This window comes from Phallusia mammillata, chromosome 2 (assembly GCF_965637545.1).
Source record: "Phallusia mammillata chromosome 2, kaPhaMamm4.hap1.1, whole genome shotgun sequence".
Taxonomy (NCBI): Eukaryota; Metazoa; Chordata; class Ascidiacea; order Phlebobranchia; family Ascidiidae; genus Phallusia; species Phallusia mammillata.
The window spans coordinates 4,614,525-4,634,603 of NC_137253.1; the positions used below are offsets into that span (position 1 = coordinate 4,614,525).

At 34.5% G+C, this 20,079-nt stretch overlaps 3 protein-coding genes across 10 annotated transcripts; 1 reads left to right on the plus strand and 2 right to left on the minus strand.

Annotated features, from left to right (window-relative positions):
• Positions 1–2,488: 2,488 nt before the first annotated feature.
• On the minus strand, positions 2,489–6,286 carry LOC145214283 (uncharacterized). Of its 5 annotated transcripts, XM_080082778.1 has the most exons (9): positions 5,866–5,917; positions 4,956–5,787; positions 4,746–4,880; positions 4,496–4,676; positions 4,267–4,430; positions 4,020–4,196; positions 3,728–3,937; positions 3,496–3,646; positions 2,489–3,430 (listed from the first exon to the last, which is right to left on the minus strand). In XM_080082778.1, exons 2-9 carry the CDS (start codon positions 5,691–5,693, stop codon positions 2,583–2,585), a joined length of 2,604 nt encoding a protein of 867 aa, XP_079938904.1. In that variant the 5' UTR covers positions 5,694–5,787; positions 5,866–5,917; the 3' UTR covers positions 2,489–2,582. The 5 variants fall into 5 exon arrangements, with proteins under 5 accessions (XP_079938904.1, XP_079938905.1, XP_079938903.1 ...); XM_080082779.1 differs by having other exon boundaries at positions 4,496–4,565; positions 4,956–6,286; XM_080082777.1 differs by having other exon boundaries at positions 4,956–6,105.
• Positions 6,287–6,318: 32 nt separating this feature from the next.
• LOC145214284 (uncharacterized) lies at positions 6,319–8,920 on the plus strand. Of its 2 annotated transcripts, none has more exons than XM_080082783.1 (8): positions 6,319–6,463; positions 6,555–6,945; positions 7,134–7,224; positions 7,281–7,475; positions 7,649–7,810; positions 7,879–8,038; positions 8,200–8,300; positions 8,518–8,920. In XM_080082783.1, the coding sequence occupies exons 1-8, from the start codon at positions 6,367–6,369 to the stop codon at positions 8,827–8,829; spliced, it is 1,509 nt and encodes a 502-aa protein (XP_079938909.1). In that variant the 5' UTR covers positions 6,319–6,366; the 3' UTR covers positions 8,830–8,920. The 2 variants fall into 2 exon arrangements, with proteins under 2 accessions (XP_079938909.1, XP_079938910.1); XM_080082784.1 differs by having other exon boundaries at positions 7,963–8,038.
• A 1,292-nt stretch (positions 8,921–10,212) lies between these two features.
• LOC145214647 (uncharacterized) lies at positions 10,213–16,601 on the minus strand. Of its 3 annotated transcripts, XM_080083212.1 has the most exons (18): positions 16,352–16,601; positions 16,204–16,278; positions 15,700–15,816; positions 15,326–15,433; positions 14,852–15,199; positions 14,608–14,784; positions 14,406–14,524; positions 14,197–14,311; positions 13,741–14,019; positions 12,874–13,131; positions 12,687–12,806; positions 12,532–12,614; positions 12,377–12,467; positions 11,411–11,542; positions 11,247–11,336; positions 10,799–10,855; positions 10,449–10,544; positions 10,213–10,388 (listed from the first exon to the last, which is right to left on the minus strand). In XM_080083212.1, exons 4-18 carry the CDS (start codon positions 15,360–15,362, stop codon positions 10,321–10,323), a joined length of 2,070 nt encoding a protein of 689 aa, XP_079939338.1. In that variant the 5' UTR covers positions 15,363–15,433; positions 15,700–15,816; positions 16,204–16,278; positions 16,352–16,601; the 3' UTR covers positions 10,213–10,320. The 3 variants fall into 3 exon arrangements, with proteins under 3 accessions (XP_079939338.1, XP_079939340.1, XP_079939339.1); XM_080083214.1 differs by lacking the exons at positions 14,852–15,199; positions 15,700–15,816; positions 16,204–16,278; positions 16,352–16,601 and having other exon boundaries at positions 15,326–15,428; XM_080083213.1 differs by lacking the exons at positions 12,377–12,467; positions 12,532–12,614; positions 15,700–15,816; positions 16,204–16,278; positions 16,352–16,601 and having other exon boundaries at positions 15,326–15,428.
• Between the last annotated feature and the right edge of the window lie 3,478 nt (positions 16,602–20,079).

A 20,079-nucleotide genomic window follows, 5' to 3' on the forward strand; every position in this document is an offset into this window, starting at 1 on the left:
TTTTCTTGAAACCGTTTTGAGGGCAAAATCGTTTCTTGAAACGGATTTCGAAACAAATTTTGTTTGTTGAAACACTTTAGAAACAAATTTGTTTCTTGAAACGGTTTTGAAAACAAATTTGTTTCTTGAAACGGTTTTCGAAACGATTTTTTCGATCACAGCCATTTATTACTATGTCTGCCGTACCGTGTGGTAAGAATGTTATCACTGAACTGATCTGTTTTCCACATAAATGAAATAATTACACTTTACAGTCGCATCAACCAACTCGACAATATCGAAATTGGCAGATCATTATGTTACAATTTTCGTTTTGGCCACAAATGTTTTATTACTTAACTAATTTCTTGGTGAAACCTAAATCAACTTGCATTTCGTTTTCAAACCTAACATGAAAACGAAATTTCGTTTTGAAAACGTTATTCGAAACGAAATTTTATTTCGAAATCAAAATTTCCTTTCTAATTTCCTTTTGCGGCACACGGTCAAATTCCTTTTTAAACAAGATCTTTTATCATGTTTTGGCGCAAATAGTGCAAGATTCACTTCATCTCGATAATCAATCACGATTTTGCTTTACTTCAATGTAAACCCTCGAAGGTTTGCTTATTTAGCGTGTGGTAAGAATGTTATTACTGAACTGATCTGTTTTCTACACAAATAAAATCATTAAACCAACTTGTATTTCGTTTTCAAACCTAACATGAAAACGAAATTTCGTTTTCAAAACGTTATTCGAAACGAAATTTTATTTCGAAACCAAAATTTCGTTTCTATAGTTCCCTTTCATGACGCAGGATCAGATTCGTTTAGAATACAAGATCTTACATTATCTGTTGGCGTAAATAGTGCAAGATTCACGTTATCGCGATAAACAATTACTATTTTGTCTTACTTCACTGTGAAACCCTCGATGTTTTGCTGATTTTGTGTGTGGTGAGAATGTTATCACTAAAATTAACTGTTTTCTGCATAAATGACAACTTTACAGTGCAGTGTCGCATCAAACAACTCGAAAATATCGAAATTGGCAGATAATTTAGTTATAATTTCATTTATTCCCACAAATGTTTTATTACTTAACTAATTTCTTGATGGAACCTAAACCAACTTGCATTTCGTTTTCAAACCTAACATGAAAACGAAATTTCGTTTTCAAAACATTGATGGAAACGAAATTTTATTTCGAACCCAAAATTTCGTTTCTATAGTTCCCTTTCACGACACAGGATCAGATTCGTTGAGAATACAAGATCTTACATTATCTTTTGGCGTAAATAGTGCAAGATTCACGTTATCGCGATAAACAATTACTATTTTGTCTTACTTCACTGTGAAACCCTCGATGTTTTGCTGATTTTGTGTGTGGTGAGAATGTTATCACTAAAATTAACTGTTTTCTGCATAAATGACAACTTTACAGTGCAGTGTCGCATCAAACAACTCGAAAATATCGAAATTGGCAGATAATTTAGTTACAATTTCATTTATTCCCACAAATGTTTTATTACTTAACTAAATTCTTGGTGGAATCTAAACCAACTTGTATTTCGTTTTGAAACCTAACATGAAAACGAAATTTCGTTTTGAAAACGTTATTCGAAACGAAATTTTATTTCGAAACCAAAATTTCGTTTCTAAAGTTCCCTTTCACGACACAGGATCAGATTCGTTTAGAATACAAGATCTTACATTATCTGTTGGCGTAAATAGTGCAAGATTCACGTTATCGCGATAAACAATTACTATTTTGTCTTACTTCACTGTGAAACCCTCGATGTTTTGCTGATTTTGTGTGTGGTGAGAATGTTATCACTAAAATTAACTGTTTTCTGCATAAATGACAACTTTACACTGAAAAAAATATTGGGTAATATTTTTGGCACTTTTGGGTATTGTACCACATTTACCCAATACTTTTGGGTAGATACTAGGGTACCAGATAGTTTTACCCAAAATGAACTTGGGTAGAGCAAGTACCCAACACTTTTGATGATCAAAATTGGGTAAAATCTCGTGGTACCCAACTAAAAAATAATTGTTTTGTGGGTACAGGATTGTTTAACCCAAAATAAACTTGGGTAAAGCAATTCCCATTTTTTTTAATTTTTAGAAATTGGGTAAAATGTTATTGTACCCAACTAAATAATTATCAATTTTTGGGTAAGTTGTTATTTGACCCAAACCGAATTTTGGTAAAAGGGTTGCTGAAAATGCATGTGAATTTACTTTGGGGTAAATAATGAGGTACCCAAATGTAAAATGAAATACTGTTTGGGTTCTTCATTGTTCTCCCCAAAAATTTATTGGGTAAAATGACATGATACCAACTGCCAAATCACAAGGTGCATTGGGTAAATTTTACCCAAAAATGTGATTGATAGAAATTGTGTACATTGGTATCATACCAAAATGTAAAATCATTACTTTTTTGGGGTAACATCAAAATGCAATAAATGAAGCTGACAAATACAAAGGCATTGTAATGAACACTATGAAAGCATTTATTGCCCTTTTTACAGCAAGTGACAAAAGAACACTGTGGTTTTATGAAACATGCACATTGACAAACATTAACAATTTCAACAGCAAGTCTCTAGTCTGAATTTGGGACAAACAAACTTTTTAAAGCAACCAAATGGTGAGTGCAATGGCATCGGATGGGGATAAGTGATTTTCTTTTGCACAACATATTCATTGACAAATGTATTGTGAATTGACCAACCATGGAAATGTTGGGAGTATGACATTATGCCAAGTTGGTTACCAACAAATATAGCACCACACAACTTACTCAGATAAATACTGTCAACTTGCATAAAATTCGGCACACCATCTTCACTGACACTGGTGCACAAGATACAGGATTTAAAATATGTAATTCCTTCATAAATTAGATGTTCAGTTTTTTGCAAGTATGGCTCATTAGTGGGAGTGGTATCGAACAATTGAAATGCTATACTTGGACTTACTAACGTAAAATTCTTGATATCACAATCAAAAGAAAATATGTCCCTTTTCAACATGGTTGATGCCAATTGTAGCTGGTGTTGAACTGCAATGGTGTAGGGCACATTTTTATAGCAGTTGCTTCTAGATATTATTTGTTTCATCTCTTTGTGTTTAGATTCAAATCGCATGCATGAAAATTGAGTTAAAGGTCCGACCATTTTAATTAGCCTGGGATAGTGTAAAAGATAATGCATTTTGGGGATTATTACAGCCTCGGGATAAATGTAGTGAAAATGTTGAATGAAACATTTTAAATCAACCTCAAGTTCAAGAACTGTTTCATCTGCAATTCTGGGAGAACAGCACATGTCAACAATGTCCAAAAACAATAAATACAATTCCCAAACTTCATCTCCATCTGGAATATAGTTTCCAACCAGCATAGGCAAAGTTCTAAACAAGCACCAGTATTGGGAGGCTGCAAGGCAAAAATACTGGCTATCACAAATGAAATTGGCTATTTCTCAAAATAGCAAAACTTACCATTTTGTCGTAAATGTTTGCTTTTATCATCCAACAATTTACTGTGAGAAATTATTGTTGGTTTGTTTTTTTTATCAACACCATATTGAAAACAGTCTATCTTTGCATTCAAACTTTGAAGTGTGAAGAATTTTTTTTGAAATATTAAACTCTTAACAAAATAAACCTCATTTGTTAAACATATATATTGGTGGAGAAGGCAAAGTATATGCAACTAAAAAAAAATATATACCTGTAAGGTCAGCTTCAAAATGTATGGGATGGAACCCTCAAACAAATCATGATGTATGTCTGCAGCATAATTCTCAGTTGGATGAAAGTAAATAGAATTTATTGGACAGCGCATTTTAATTCCATTATGATTTTTTCCTCTGGCTTCAACAACTTGAACTGAACTTTCATAATTTTCTTTTGTTCTTAATGTGCATTGTTTGTAGGAGTTCTGAAAGCAAACAATTCCGATAAACATGTTTACTGCTAAAATATAAATGCCTGAAATTCTTAATAAACTAGTTTATGCATACCTTAGTTTGTATATCACTGCCAGTACATAAGCAGTATCTGGAGACAAATGTATTTGAACCTGAAAACCGTTCAGTGAATCCAAAAATGGAATGGGCTGCTAAATTATCCAAAGACATTTGTGCTATTGTGGCTTTTACTCTTGTAGTTTTGCCAGAAATAGTTAATTCCATACCCTCCTGCAAAAAATTTTTGGTGTGCTACATATTTGCATTTCAAGGTGCCAACACAAGCAAAAAGGAATCTTACCTTTTCCAACAATTTCAATTCCTTGTTGAGTGGCTCCAGTATCTTCTTCCAACCAATTTGTGGGTGTTTCAAATCAGTTGTGTGGAACAATGTATTCAAAAAAATTCTATGCACAGATGAAGTCAGTTTTGGATGGACATTTAAGATTGAAAAATATATCCCGCCTGAAACAACATTTTAATATGTATGTACCAAATACAAGGTAATTGGGGCACATATTTGATCATACCTATGTGATGGGTGCCAGTTTTTGATCCTAGCGGATTTACAACCTCAAATCCGTCGTAGTAAAACAAAAGCTGCAAAACCGGAGTTACAGAGTTAGATGAAAAGAGATCATGTTTTTTCGCATAGTCTGCATTGGTAAAGCTTTCATACAAATAATGGTCTTCATTTTCCCACTGTTTCACCTGTCATCAAGATTTTATATATTTGTCACATGTACCGTTGCAATTTATTGAAGCTGGACACAAAATTACCTGTTGGTAAATGCTGGAATTTTCAATCAAACTTCTCAGAAGATCAATCAAAGAAATGTATTCAAGTGAATGGTGCTTCATGCCCAGTTGTGATCCATTTCGGGGACATTCAAAAAGTATGTGCCTTGTTGGAGCCTAAATTTAATAATTTTTATACCTATTTGAAACACACATGCTCCAACATAAGGTGGTATACCAAATAGCACTTACGACCAAGCTTGGAAGGAGAGCCTTTCTTTGGTATTCCATCTGTATGTCACGAAAAGGATTTGCCAAACCCAATCCCAACTGAAAAACATCTTCAAAGTTTGAAAAACTGGTAGCATTAGAAGAACGTTTAATTCCTCCTATAACAGTTCTAACACATTCCTCAAGAAGAGCCTCCACCCAAACTTGTATAGTATGCAAGGAGGACTCAGTTAAATTACAATCACTTTTAAGTTTGCACAGTGAAACAGCCATTTCTTGTTTTCTGGTGTGAACATGTTTTAATGTCATGTTGAAGGTACCAATGTCCAAGTCCATGTTACTTATATCATCATGTTCACTGTCATCATGGGAATCCATATCCATATCTACAACAGACTCACTGCTGGTTTGTGGTGTTGTCAGATCATTGCAAATTGTATCATCAATTTGTTCCAGTATGTCATCGTGCAAGGCCACAACTTGCTGTTCGTATTCATTCCCAAATGCATAATTTGTAGATATAATTTCAAACCATGTATTGGGCATTCGCCAGAGCTTTCCATAGTGTCTTCTATACATGTGCTTACGCAGAGAAACTTTGTCATTCAAGCGAGCAGAACACCCATCAACATTGCATTCAAGATTAAATCCTCTGTCGTAACAATGAGCACCAAAAATATGCCTTTTTACTGCCATTTCACTGTGAAATTTCCTTCTGCAGAAAGTGCACATGTACAAAATCTTGACTTCTAGTTCCATATCCTTCAAACTAGCATAAACTCGACACAGATTATGTGACAAACTCAACACAGATTATGTGACAATATTACCTTGGTCACCTACAGACCTCACTCTGAAATCGAAAAGTGTAAAATGTTTAAACCTAAATGAGTGCCTACACTCCAAAACACTTGTCTCGAATCTTACCCACCTTTCCACTTTCGGAAAACCGCTTACAAGCGACACATGACATGAGTGAGCATGCGCGCCTGAAACTATTGCTCAACAACTATTTGCATGCGCATCGGATGAGAGGGAAGACTTAATAATTATTTTTTGGCTATTTATGCACACGATACTTTTTAGCTACAAACTCTCACTTAGTACAATTATGCGAAGCAAAACTAACACTGCTGATTTTCCACAGATGTTTGTAAATTCAGAGAAAATTTGCTTTGAAATTTTGAATTTAAATTTGGCGCGCGACCACACTGGTCGTCCTCCTATCGCCGCAAAAAGGCGCGCTTTGTGGATAACACGAGACAGCGATGTTGCAGTGGCAGGTTTTAAACAAGTAGTTTCTCGTTATAAATCTTTGTACTTTGAACTCTATTTTTATATTAATGTTTTGTTTGTTGTTTTTATAAATGTTTTGTTTGTTGTTTTTAACTTTGAAGTTGCGTGATAAAGCTATTCAGTATAGGTTTGAATTATGGATTTGTCAGTAAATGAAGTGGTTGAAATTGTTAGGTCTGCACTAAAAAATGAGGACAGTGAAGACCAGGAGAAAGTGTGTGAGGCCTTTTTTGGTGAGATTTTTCATCACAACATATTTATTGCATTTTTAAGTTCCATATTACAGTTTTTTAAAGCCTGTTATAATTTTGGCTTTATGTTCAGAAAACAAACTTGATGGAAAAGCCCTCTCTTCTGTGCTAGAATTGGACATTATGTTCAAAATATTGCCAGGAATCCCGAGAGGACACATTTTAAAGGTTTTTGAAGCACTTAAAGCTATCCAAGTTGTTCCAACAGCATTTTTGACAGAAAATTCAGGTTCTGATACCGAACCTTTGTCAAGCTCTGAGGATAGCGAGAGCTTATCAAGTTCATCACTCAACAGTAGTGTTGATCTTCCTAACATAACAAGGCCATTGCCGAAACAGTTTCCCATCGACAAATGTGAATTTGGATTTTATGCAAAGAATTTGATTCGCACCGGAGAGATAACCACTAGAGGAAAAAAAGAAATTACATCTGAAATAATTAGAGTCATGAAACTGTATGAAAGGTATACAGTCTGCTTTTCATTTGACAAGTTAAAATAGATGTATTAAACTTTATATGTCTATATGTATGTAGAAGTAACATCTGCAATAACTAAAGGTATAAAAATGTATCCTAGGTGCAGTCTGCTTACTGTTGACCAAATTGAAATAGATGTATTAATTTGTTTTTATGTATGTCTACTGTGAATAGTCATCCAACCAGATCAACCCGAAGGTCAGCAATAAATGCCTTTGTCAAATTGGGAAAAGCATCACTTAGTTTGTCCGAAGAACAAGCAAAGGTAAGCAGTTTTTACACTGACTGTTGTTTGAAAAAAGTAAGAATACTGTTTTTCAGACTTTTTGGTTACAAAAAGTTACACAAAAACTGAATACTCAATTAAAACAACATCGTCGCCTAAACAACATCAAATCACAATCAAAACGTGCAAAAAACAACTCTAGTGGAACGGCCTCAACAGTATTGGCAAAACGGAGGAAATCTACTTACATGGAAGGCAATGACCTGGTTGAAATGAATCATTGCAAAGAAGTAAGTTTTGTTTAGTGACTGCCCAATTATTTTACTTGTGTTTTGTGTTAAGACCCTAAAGGCTTTTGCAAATTGGTTTGATTGGAGTAACTTATTATGCAAGCTGAGGAAAGCATGTATTTGTAACAATAAAAGATGTATGTATGTCATTATTACATTTCGGTTGCTTTTAGTTGTTGGGCGATGAATTTCAAAAACCAAGCGCTCAAAGAAACAAGAGACTAATTTGTGAATTAATGGAAAAAACATTTCCACTACGACGAAACTTTATGGCAACAAACCCAACTGTTACTGTTGTTGTGAAGGAGTGGCCTGCTCTTTCTATGTATAGTGAGGTAAATGCAAAAAATGCATGTCTTTAAGTTTGATACAAAACTGTTAATTATGCTTCTATTTCTTTCAGCTGGTTCAAGAATTGAAAAGAATTGTAAATATATGTAGTTGTGACACTATCTTTCACAAAATCATCACACATGCACAATTGCAGACACATTCTCCTTTGATAAGAAGGACACTGCAGCACTTGCCGATTCAAAATTCTGATGAGGAATCACTATCATTAGGTGAGAGTGTGCACATACTGCTGGAAATTCAGTGTACTATATGTGTTGAATGAAAACTAGACAAAACACAACAGTTGTATTGTTTTAAAGCTTTAATCTTCAATGAAAGACTGTTTTGTCATTTTGTGATCGCGAAATATTTAAACCATGTTTTTCTTTAGATATATCTGTTATCATTGCTTGCTGGTTGTTGTGCAACATGCTGAGAACAAACACAAAGAAAGTGCATATCAGTGAACGCTACTTGGTGGATATTTGTCCTGTAAGTGATTGATTTCTTGTTAAATGTTAAATATATGGCTGGTACTGGACCTGACTGAACAATCAACATGTCATGCTTTTTGCCCAGTTGTTGTATTATACTGATGCTGCTGGTCGAAAGCATGCCCTATTTTGGGTTTATAGCTCATAAAATAATTTTGGTGCCTGAATGGCATACACAATAAATATTCACTTGGTAAATATGGGTTTTTATCCAGGAAAACACAACAATGGACGACATCAAAGAGGCAGTGGTTGACCGTCATCAACCTTTTGTAGCTGTGTTTGGATCCATTACCAGCATAAAAAAGATTGTTGTTTTTTGTGAGAAAACGCCAGTCATGGAAGTTTTAAGCATGGTTGATGCTGTAACTGCAATGTTTGCCTATTATTTTGTATTCAATTATGAATATTGCCCTCATGTGCATTTGGCATTGGCATTTTTGCAAAAACAGTGGCTTAAAATAGAAAAACCGGATGTAAAGCAGTCAGTGCATGAACTTGCAATGCAAATGCAACTATGCACTTGAAAATGGTATTGTCATTAAACTTCGTTGTTTATGCTTTTGTTGTACTTCGTTGTTTATGCTTTTGTTGAATTGGAAAGGCATTCAAAAAAGAGCTCAATGTGAGTGAAATTTTATGTGTCGCAAAGCACCCAAAAATTTATAAAATACCCAATGCAAAACATTGGGCAAATAGGTTTTTGATACCCAAATAAAATTTTGGGTAAATAGCTATTGTTACCCAAAATAAAAAATTCAGGTACTGTCCCAAATAAGAAAAAAAATAAGTGATTACCCAAAAGTGCACTACCCAAAATATTTTGGGTAATATGTACCCAATATCCTTTCTTGGGTGTCTCAACGAATGTGCCCAATCTCAAAAGGTCGTTCTACCCAATCAATTTGGGTTGCCAGTACCCAAGTATTTTTACAGTGTACAGTGCAGTGTCGCATAAAACAACTCGACAATATCGAAATTGGCAGATAATTATGTTACAATTTCCGTTTTGCCCACAAATGTTTTATTACTTAACAAATTTCTTGGTGAAACGTAAATCAACTTGCATTTCGTTTTCAAACCTAACATGAAAACGAAATTTCGTTTTCAAAACGTTGATGGAAACGAAATTTTATTTCGAAACCAAAATTTCGTTTCTATAGTTCCCTTTCACGACACAGGATCAGATTTGTTGAGAATACAAGATCTTACATTATCTGTTGGCGTAAATAGTGCAAGATTCACGTTATCGCGATAAACAATTACTATTTTGTCTTACTTCACTGTGAAACCCTCGATGTTTTGCTGATTTTGTGTGTGGTGAGAATGTTATCACTAAAATTAACTGTTTTCTGCATAAATGACAACTTTACAGTGCAGTGTCGCATCAAACAACTCGAAAATATCGATATTGGCAGATAATTAAGTTACAATTTCATTTATTCCCGCAAATGTTGTAATATTTTACTAATTTCTTGGTGGAACTCAATACCATCGCTTTTTTCGTTTTCAAATCTAACACAAAATAAAATTTCGTTTCGCAAACGTTATTCAGACGAACTTTGATTTGAAAAAATCAACTCCTTTTCTTAGCTCAAGTATACCATCAAGTGGCCAAATATTTGCCAAAATATTTTGTTTCCTAGTATTATGTTTTTTTCCTAAAAATTTCGTTTTGAATTTCGTTTCGAAACGAAAAAGTGTCGTACGAAACGAAATTTCGTTTTTCAAAACGAAAGTGAAAACGAAATGAAAAAACTCCATACAAAAACATAGGCTGAATATGCCCCCGGCCCATAGCCTACAGAGCAAGTTTTTTGTATTTTTACACGACAAGAAAATCGAACCTTTTTATCTGCGGAGCAATTGTCCACTTAAACACAGAACATATTCCTATTTTAAGGACGTCATTGACGATAATACTGAGATATTTTCTTTACAAATAAACATGGCAATAAAAAATTAGGACAGGAAGTAGGCTATAATTAAGATAAACACAAAAACGTCAGACTTCAACATCATTTCAAACGGTTGCAATCCTCATACGGTGCGTCTGATTTTCCAATGATAGTGGTTTCATAAGCACCTGATGAAAAACAGTCAAATTACTGTTGGTGTTTCACTTGTTTGTAAAACACAGCCTTACTCATTGCATCGTGTTTGGGCACATCATCGTAAAGAGGTTCATTGTCATAACCGTAGATCGGAGAATTAACACTATGTGTTGATCTTATTTCTTCATCTGCAACACATTTAAGTGGTCTAGCCAGTAGTGTGATTCAGTCGGTTAGCACCGGTTCTATAAGACCGTCTCACGAATTTTATGAGATCAACGAACCGGCTAGCATTACTGGGTACTGTCAATGGACTTTTTGTAACAAAACCGGCTGAAAATATGACTTTTGTGATAGAACCGAATGACAAACAAATTGAATCCCACCACTGGGTATAGCTCTAATGTTTTCAAAAAATATGAGTTGTAAACCAGAAACAAACCATAGAAATGACCATCGGGAGAAGCGACATCTTTAGATGGAATACCTTCATCATAATCTGAAAAGAAAGTAATAACTGGTTAGATTAATATGGATGCGATGTTGGTGCTTATTCACGGGGTTCAAACCCAAGATTGTCTTGAGTAAGAATTCAAACAAGTTTTGTGTTTGCCCCACGATAGTTCATACTTGGTTGTAAATGGGTGCAAAGCAGAACAGACAAGACAAAATGAAGTGAAGCACAAAACACAAACGAATAGATTTATGAACAAAAAAGCCAGAATCAGACCATAAACGACACTAATGTGGAAAGTGTAAAGTCAGGCCGAATGAAGTCCACCCCATTCAAAATTAAACCCGGCCCGACCGACAGCTCTGCATTTTGTTTTTGACGCCAACCAGCGGCAAATTAAAAGAGGACGACGAATCAAACATTCTTGCATACCCACCCGTACATCCATCCGTACTAAAACTGTTGCCATCTTGATCAAACTCTTCGTTTACGTAAACATTGGCATTATGAGTTGGGCCATCGCATTCTAAACCATACACAATGATTGAGAACAAACTAAAAATTGATTCCTAAAAGCTAAAATGATACACTGTATTGCACCTGGTTGCTTTGACTGGCGTTTTCTTCTTACAACAATTATAGCAACAAGAATAATAACAACAGCCACAGTAATTGCTGATACGCTTGCAGCTATTGCCACAGTTTGATTAGGATTTGGAGGAACATCGTCTTCTGTAAAAAGGAAACTCCTTGTTTAAACACTAAACCAGGAGTGGCCAACCCGCGGCTCGCGAGCCGCATGCGGCTTTTCGCCTGGTTTTATGTGGCTCTTAAGTTGTTATCGAAGTTTGGCGCCATTGTGCATATTTGGGTTAATATGTGGCGATCTGGTATAAAAATCGTTAAATTTAAAGTAAAGCTTCAACAATTTTGCTTTTGAACAAACTTATTATCGGTATGGCCACAAACCTTGTCTTAAAACTGCAACTTTATGCGGAAAATGGCTTGATTATGATGGCATATATTCAATTGTAAACAATGAATGGTTGCTCAGTGTTGCGTACAATGCGAATGAGACACAACGCAACAGCAATATTTGCAACAAATTTGTTCCAAAGTAAATAATGCTTCAATCCGTTGTTTTTTGGTTTTTGAGCGATTGTTGGTGGTTAATGCATTAAAGACGTCGCAATGAATTTAGTTTCGCCACTTTGCACTTAAAGCACATGCGCGTTAGGTGTTTGGGGCGCGTTAGATGAAAATACCGCGTTTTTTAGGGTCTCTGTATGCGAGGAAGGGACGAGCTATTTAACAAATGTGCTTATGTGTATCATGCGGCTCTTTGTGGTAACACAGTAAAAAGTGTGGATCTTGGGCCTTGACCGGTTGGCCACCCCTGCACTAAACAAAGAACGATTACCATGGAAAGAGAGTTGCATGCCCAAATAAAAACAACAAACACGACCTTACTACTGCAGTAAAAACCAGATACTGAGTAAAGATGTTTTTTTCTGTAGTAACATTCTCTAATAACGTACATTTCACTTTGCAAATAAACATACTTACGTGTCATATAAAAGTTGGCAATTAGAGGTTCAGGAAAGTCAGGCGAAGTTGAAAATACATTAAGAATTAAAGTAGCATCTGTATCGAAAGTCTGACAAAAAGAAAACGTAGTTCACACATATCGAACAGTGAAAGGTTTTTAACTTGAGTACTACCTCAACTATTAGAACGAATCTTTGAATTGTTGAATCACTTGTATGTTGTTGAAAAGTGCACTTAGTGCATGAAATCAGGTTACCTTGCATAGAATCAAACCATTGAATAGTTTTTAGCAGCCGAAGTATAAATAAAATTGTCTTAGCATTCTCACCATTATCAATCAATGTGTATTGTTGCGTAAGTGGGTTTGAAGCAAAATCAACAAAGCAATGTCCGTTTTCCACATCGCTCCATTTGCACGTTGTATTTTGTCCAGTTATTTCAGGACCATCTGAAAACAACATCATAAAAATCATGACAAAAGGTTTTGAAGAGATTTCGGGTTTCACATAACTTACAAGTGACATTCAAGAATACTGTAGCTTGAGTGGATTCAAACAAATCATTAGTATGACAAGTGTAGTATCCCAAATCAAATCGGGTTAAATTGTTTACAATTAACAAAGGTTCATTAATGTCATGTAGCTTTGCTGGTGTGTCCCAATGGTAAGTTGTTTGCAGTTCATAAGAGTAGGGAACATCACAAATCAACGATATATCATCCCCTTTCTTTAATATCTCACTTGTGTCATGACTGGACTTAACGTCAGGTATTCCTGTAACAAACAAAAACTCAAATTATTCGTTGTAACTGTGGCGTTATGCAGTACAAAACGACAATAGGTGGGTAACAAAATTGAAATAAACAACGGACAATAGCAGTGATTGTACCCACTAATAGAAAGACAAATATCCCTCTTCAAACAAATATTGTCATAGTGTAAGTTGCAATTGTTTGTGTTTCCAACACTGGTAAGCAACTTTTAACTTCATCTTAACTGTTCCGCAGAACTACAACAGTTGTGCCAAGCAAACAAGTAAGTGTAAGTTGCAATTGTTTATGAGCCTAATATTGGTTGGCGAGTTACACTTTAGCTTTAAGATATTCCGCAAAACTACAAAAGTTATGACAGTGAGCACAAAAAATTCCCAGCACTGGATTTAGCCAAGACAAGTTTCCGAACCTCAGGTATATTTTTGGCAACACAACGCAATGTTTGCTTAGTGTGTCTTTATGGTGCGTAAATGTCATTTTAATCACTGAGGCACGTGTTTACCAGTAGTAAAATTACACCACACCACGACAAAGGTAACACTCTGTAAATAAGCTGCAATTGATTTCCAACGTCATTTCTTATGGCACAATCAATAAATTACGATCGTACTTTGTTCCACTGCTGTAATAGTTAGGTTTGAACTCGTTTGGTTTCCAGCCACATTTTGACCAGTACAGCTCACAAATGATGAACTTTCAATTCTTTGATGATAAACACAGGATGGTTGTTGGACAAGCGTGTTGTTGATGTAAAATTGACACAACGCTTCAGGATTTGCATCAATCAAACAGTACATCACAACATCTTGCTTGGCGTTCAACAACACACCGTTGGTTGTGTTAACAACGTTGTTGGAAGTTTCAACCCCAATCATGCTATAATGGATCCCTGAAAAACAAACATGTATTTAGATTGTTAAACATATCTCAAAACCACATCAATCACATTTTGTAAATGATTGTTAAATGAGAAAAAAAAGAAAAAAAAGACCTAGCAACATGTTCTTGCTGATATTTTCATTAGCCAACATCATTTGCTAATGCTGTACCATACAAATTTACTTACAATAAACTGCAAGTGTAGATGTATTAGATTTCAATGTAGAACTTGAAACTGCCACTGAACACCAAATATTTTTGTTATTGTTTGATGAACTCATTACAATTGCACTATTCACCTCCTATCATATAAAGTCAACATAAAACAGTTAAAATTAAAGTGTTTTTAGCATGAAATAGCCCCACATATGCATATCAAAAATGTTTTGCCCTTACAGTATCATCCAAAAAATATCCCACATCTGTTGTTGTATGGGCTGTGGAATTACCAAATAACAAGCATTCAAAATCAGCTACATCTGATTCAATGTAGAATGGATCAACAACCAACAGAGCTAAAAAGAAAAGGTAAGAGAGATTATGTGCTAGTTTAAACATGACATTAATGTTTGCAGTCAAGAATGTTAAAAAAACTTACCATACCAACATTCAGCATTACCAACCCATGAGCTACAAACATCACATGTTAGCAAGGATATTGTTTCCATTGTCCCACCAACAAACAGTGTAGTGTTTTCAACACAATTGAAACTAGATGAAGTATTGTATCGTCCAGAACTAATGCAACCAGAAAGATTGCAATAACTATCACAATCTGTTCAAGTGAAATATATAACTCACATAAAACTTTTTGCATTCAAAACCCACCAAAACTGACTGACCTTGTAAAGTTATGTTTGCGGTGACAAGTGAAACACCACTTGGCGACACAAAATATATGTTCATATTTTCTTTGACATTGTAGACAAACAATGTTAATGAGACATTATCACACCTTATATCACCATCAATAGTTTCACTGTTTGATATATATAATGTGCAGTTTGTGTCATGCTTATTAATGCAACATGAACCTTCAGCAAAGTAGCCAATCAGAAATTTGCCTTCATAAATATTAAGTATAATTCCGCTGTTGTTAATGTCAATTTGAGCGCTTGTTTTTCCATAGCAATTACAGGTGACATTTACAAAATCAACAGTTGATTTGCACGTTAGGTTTGCAGACACAACTACAAACAACAAATACAATTAATTAAACTTTTTTCTGTAGTGGTGACAGTTTTAGTTTTATAGAATTTTAAATTATACTAAAGTGTAAACTCATTACTTTTAAAAAAAAATGGTTTAACACCCACCTCCAATCAAAAGACAATAAATAAGACAATACTGCATGATTCTTCACACCCACATGTATCACAGAGGTCAGAAACATTAGATTTTAGTCATTGATAATGTTAACATACCTTAGAAAATATAAACATATATTAGAAATACAAATAAATAAAATAAACATATCTTTTAACCAAAAAAATCACTACTTATTACATATCTGATTACATAAACCAAGTTTACTGACCAATCTTTTAAAGTACTCACACTGATTAAACAATCACTGTTGTCACTTCCTGTGTTTTGTCAAAAGACTTGGAATATATCTACCACTATATATCTACCACAGTCATGAGAATACATAATTGCTGTAAACACTTCTCTAAAAAACACAACTTACCAGTAGCTATGTAGTTCAAATTGACTAATTATCTATCAGAGGTTTACAAGCCAAGCTATGAGTGCTGTGGTGACACACAGAGTGAAAGTAGATGCAGCCCATTTCACAGCTCCTTACCTAAACAAATATTGGATTTGAAATAAATCTTTTCATATGGTTGGTTTGAAGTCAATGAACAATAATTAAGCAATATACTAACTGCCAAAATTGTACATACCCAAGTGAAAGTAGCTTATTTGGTTTCCTTCGGCAATCAATATTTTTGTAAATGTAATGGGATAAAGATAAATTTTCTAACAGTTACAACAAATCAGTTTCTTGGTCATGTGTGTTTTTGTGATAATATACAACTAATCCAAGTGAAAACAATTCCCCAGCTTTAAGCACAGCAGCTGGCAAATTATTAGTTTTATCAAAATATATGAAACAAGTAGAAAATAAGACGGAAAAAGTGCAACTAATAATAATAACAAAAATAGAACCAGACATGAAACACAAATTTACCTACAATTCGGCTAGCAAACCCAAACTTATAGTTGAATATAAGTTTCAAATTGGTGGCTTTCAAAAGTCCATGAGCTGTGAGGTCAAGCATTTAAAAACAGTTGAACTATTGGCAAATACATATTAAGACAAAATATTACAAACTTACCAGCATAGGTATTGGGAACACATGACAGAAAAAGTTTTGTGTGATTTCATTTTTTCATTTATTTATATAACTTTTTAAAACAATAAAGAAGAATTTAATCAAAATCATACTAACAGATCCTCAGTATTCCCTTACAACTCTCTGCACACAATAACCGATCCAAAAGTGTAATAAAAACTGCACCAATTAGTAGATTTGACTTGCCGTGAGTGGCAAACAGGTAGGTTGCCTTTGTTTTGAATATTTGCGCCAAAATGCAAATTGAGTTAAAAGTGGTCCCGTATAGTTGTTGAAAGTTTACACAAATTTCCACCTGGTTTTTTACCACCGCAAAAATTACAACCGCAATAAACAACGAAAACAAATTCTATTTCAGTTCTGTTTTGGTTTCGTGGTTTTATGCCTGACACCAGTACGATTTTTACACAGTTTTTTTTTCGGTGCTTTCAAATACAGGTAAGCTTGGTGCGCTAAGTGCGCTTAGACCGCTGGGTATTTGCATAGGAAATTATACATACCGCAGGTAACTTGGGTTAGGATTAAAGTATTGGGTTTTAGGCTTGGGGTTAGTTTGGGATTTTTAAGGGTATAAAAAATGTTTTTTCCAGCAGTATGTGCGTGTTTTACGTTAACTGCAGTATTTACGATTATTCGCACAAAAACAGGTCAGCTACAGTATTTTCGAGTTACGGTCGCCCCTGTAATGAGTTTAATCTCACCAAATATAAACGAACCCTATATAATTGTTGTTTCATAAAAAGCACTAAGACCGTTTTTAAAATACGTTTAATCAATATTTTCCGCTTTCAGAAAGGTTGAAAATATGACATTTTATCTATACACAACTGAATGTGATAAAGTCTGCTTCGCTTAGCTATAGCACCGGTAGAAGGAATTTCTAGCTGGCAATGTTGTATAGACTCGTCAAATTTGGTCGCGGGTACATTGTACCCAACTTTGTCTTGCATTTCTAAACTATAAAATAAAATCTTAACGTCTCCATATACTTTTTTTAGTTTTTACAACTTTTTTTTACAGCCGCTTGGTTTCACAACCAAAAAAAACGGCAATCTGTTGACAACCGACACAGACAACGACATTCTACTACGCCAATTCACATCTTACAAACCACCAAATATTTGCTTGTGCTAGGTGACAACAATTTCATTTTATCGTTTTTGCCAATTCATGGTAATGAACACACCAGATGCACATTTTTGTGTTTCAAATGCATTATTTTTGCTAAGCAAGACAAACCTAACTTGTGCTAAAAAAGACAAACCTATGTTCTACGTAGTACGCAATCCGATAACATGACTTCCAAACCTGTGTATCATCATTTATAAAAAACTTGAAGTCATATCAAAAATGACAATTGGAAGTCCTATCCTTACAATGATTGGATTTAAAAGAAACAACGCATATTCCTCCGTTTAGCGTTTGGGAATACATTGGTGCTCGCCTTTGCTTGGAATAACGCCCTATGCGGACTTGGAGTAGCATGATTTAAATAGGTGTCGTTATTGTTGATCAATATATACGTTTTTAAATCCGGTTGTTATAATTAGTGCGTTTGCACATATACCTTTGGATCTGATTAAAACATTTTATTTTACTCACGCTGCAGGAAGCGGAGTTAAAGCAAATGCAACTTTAAAAATCTTCAGCTTGTGATGTTTGTTCTTTTTGCTGCTGTAATTATCGGAGCTGGAAAATATTGTTCAAGATCCACAAGCTAAACGATTTCGTCTGTAAAACTGTTATGTGTACTTGACATTGCCCTGCGTGTGTGTGTCTCAAGAATAATACATCAGTTGTTTAATTGGAATAAAACTCAAATAAACGTTTCTTATAATCTTTTTTAACGTAGTTACACTTTACATAGCAAAACCAACGACACAAAAAACGATAAAAATAATAATGACATTGTATGGGACATTGGACTTTAAATTCAAAACATATTACTTGCATGCAAGTATCGTGACGTATTGCCCCGGTAAAATTCGGTCAAGTTAACTTGCCTGTCATTTTTGATGTCATTTTTGTCATTTTTGACATTGTCGTGGACATGTGTTTACAAATTAATTCCCATAACAATATCGTGCTGACCTGGGCGCTATATAAGTCAAGCCTTTCTTAAGCAAAAATCAGTGTACAAGCGCATAACAGTTCATACTTCATAGTTGTGATACACGTTGGCGTTGTGACATTCGTTTTGCGTGTTTAACCGCAAGTGGGGTGGTTGTGACATACTTTATCGACATATAGATTTGGGAATGTAACTATAGTGTTCGTCACATAGGTTTAGTTGGGCAGCGATTAGTTTGTTTATTGGAGTCAGATATACGGTGTGTTATAATTGTATACTATTAGGGTCAGTACAAGTTGTACTGTTGTACTGTACAACATTAACAAAAATTTTGGAAAAAAGATTTTCAAAATCTCACATTGAAACACATGTGCAACATGACTTTTGCCAAAATTGTAAATATAGCATTCGTTCCAAGTTTAAATATGAATTGATAAAAGCTTGTTACAATTGTGTTAGCGCAATCGTGTCGCTAGTGCAACTATAGCTTGCTTGATACAGTTTATACATAAAGCTTTAAAACCAGTGGGTTTCTAATTATAGGTATACAGAGATAGCACTATATCGGCGCCAACACTTCATTCCATGCATGGTGCCCGAACTCGTGCGATACCTTGATGGTATTAACCCAAATACACATACCTTTAACAACAGATAAAGATGTGCAATTCTATGGTATCTATTTACACTATTGTTTACAATGTCACATATGTGTCGTCAGCTGTAAGTCTGGTAGAGCAACAATAACAAAAATGATTTGGTTCGGCGCTAGTAATTGGTTAAGTTGGGGTTAATTGGATTATTTTTAAATATAAAAATTAAAGCAATTTGCACGTCAATAAAACTGCGGTTTGACAAGTTAAGCGACCAAATCGAAACCTAAAACTGAACAGAAGGTTGACCGTTGGTTAAGTTTTGGCCATTACTGAACGATTTATGTCACAAACTCGGTAAGCAGCATTTACAACGTGAAAAGTGCCTACAATCAATACAGCTTAGATTCTTTGAGTACACTTAAATAGTTTGATTAATTTTCATACGGTTTTGTTTTGTTATACAAACACAATACAAAAAAGCCCTGGACGAATTATAAACTGTTAACAAATTAAAAATTATTTTTGTTAGACGTTACCTATGTGTGGGCATCAGACAGCAGTTTGGGTAAAATATCGGCTACTGGTATCCGAATAAAATTGGGCTTTCGGTCAAACTTATTTGCTGGTGTAGATGTGATTTAGATTCTTCGAGGTTGTACTAGAAAACCCGCAACTACTAACTTTTGAAAAAGATCGTGGTTTTAAAACCCAAACAAATTAATTTTAAAATTGTTTCACGTAAGTCAATACACAGTGGCTTAATTAAACATGTATTTATTTAATATACAGTGTGATGTAAAAAAATAATTGCAACTTACTCTATAGATTTCTGGGTAAACTTTTATTTACATTACAACACAATGATGAACACTGGTAAGCAAAACTTGCATTTGTATACGCCATACGCTTGTCTTGAAAAAAGTAAATGCACAATTATAGTACAAGTAAACAAACCAAAGATGGGAGTCTACGTGGGACAACGTAACTTACCGAAAAAATAATAATAGATGGCAAAATATATATATAACTACACAAATGATTAC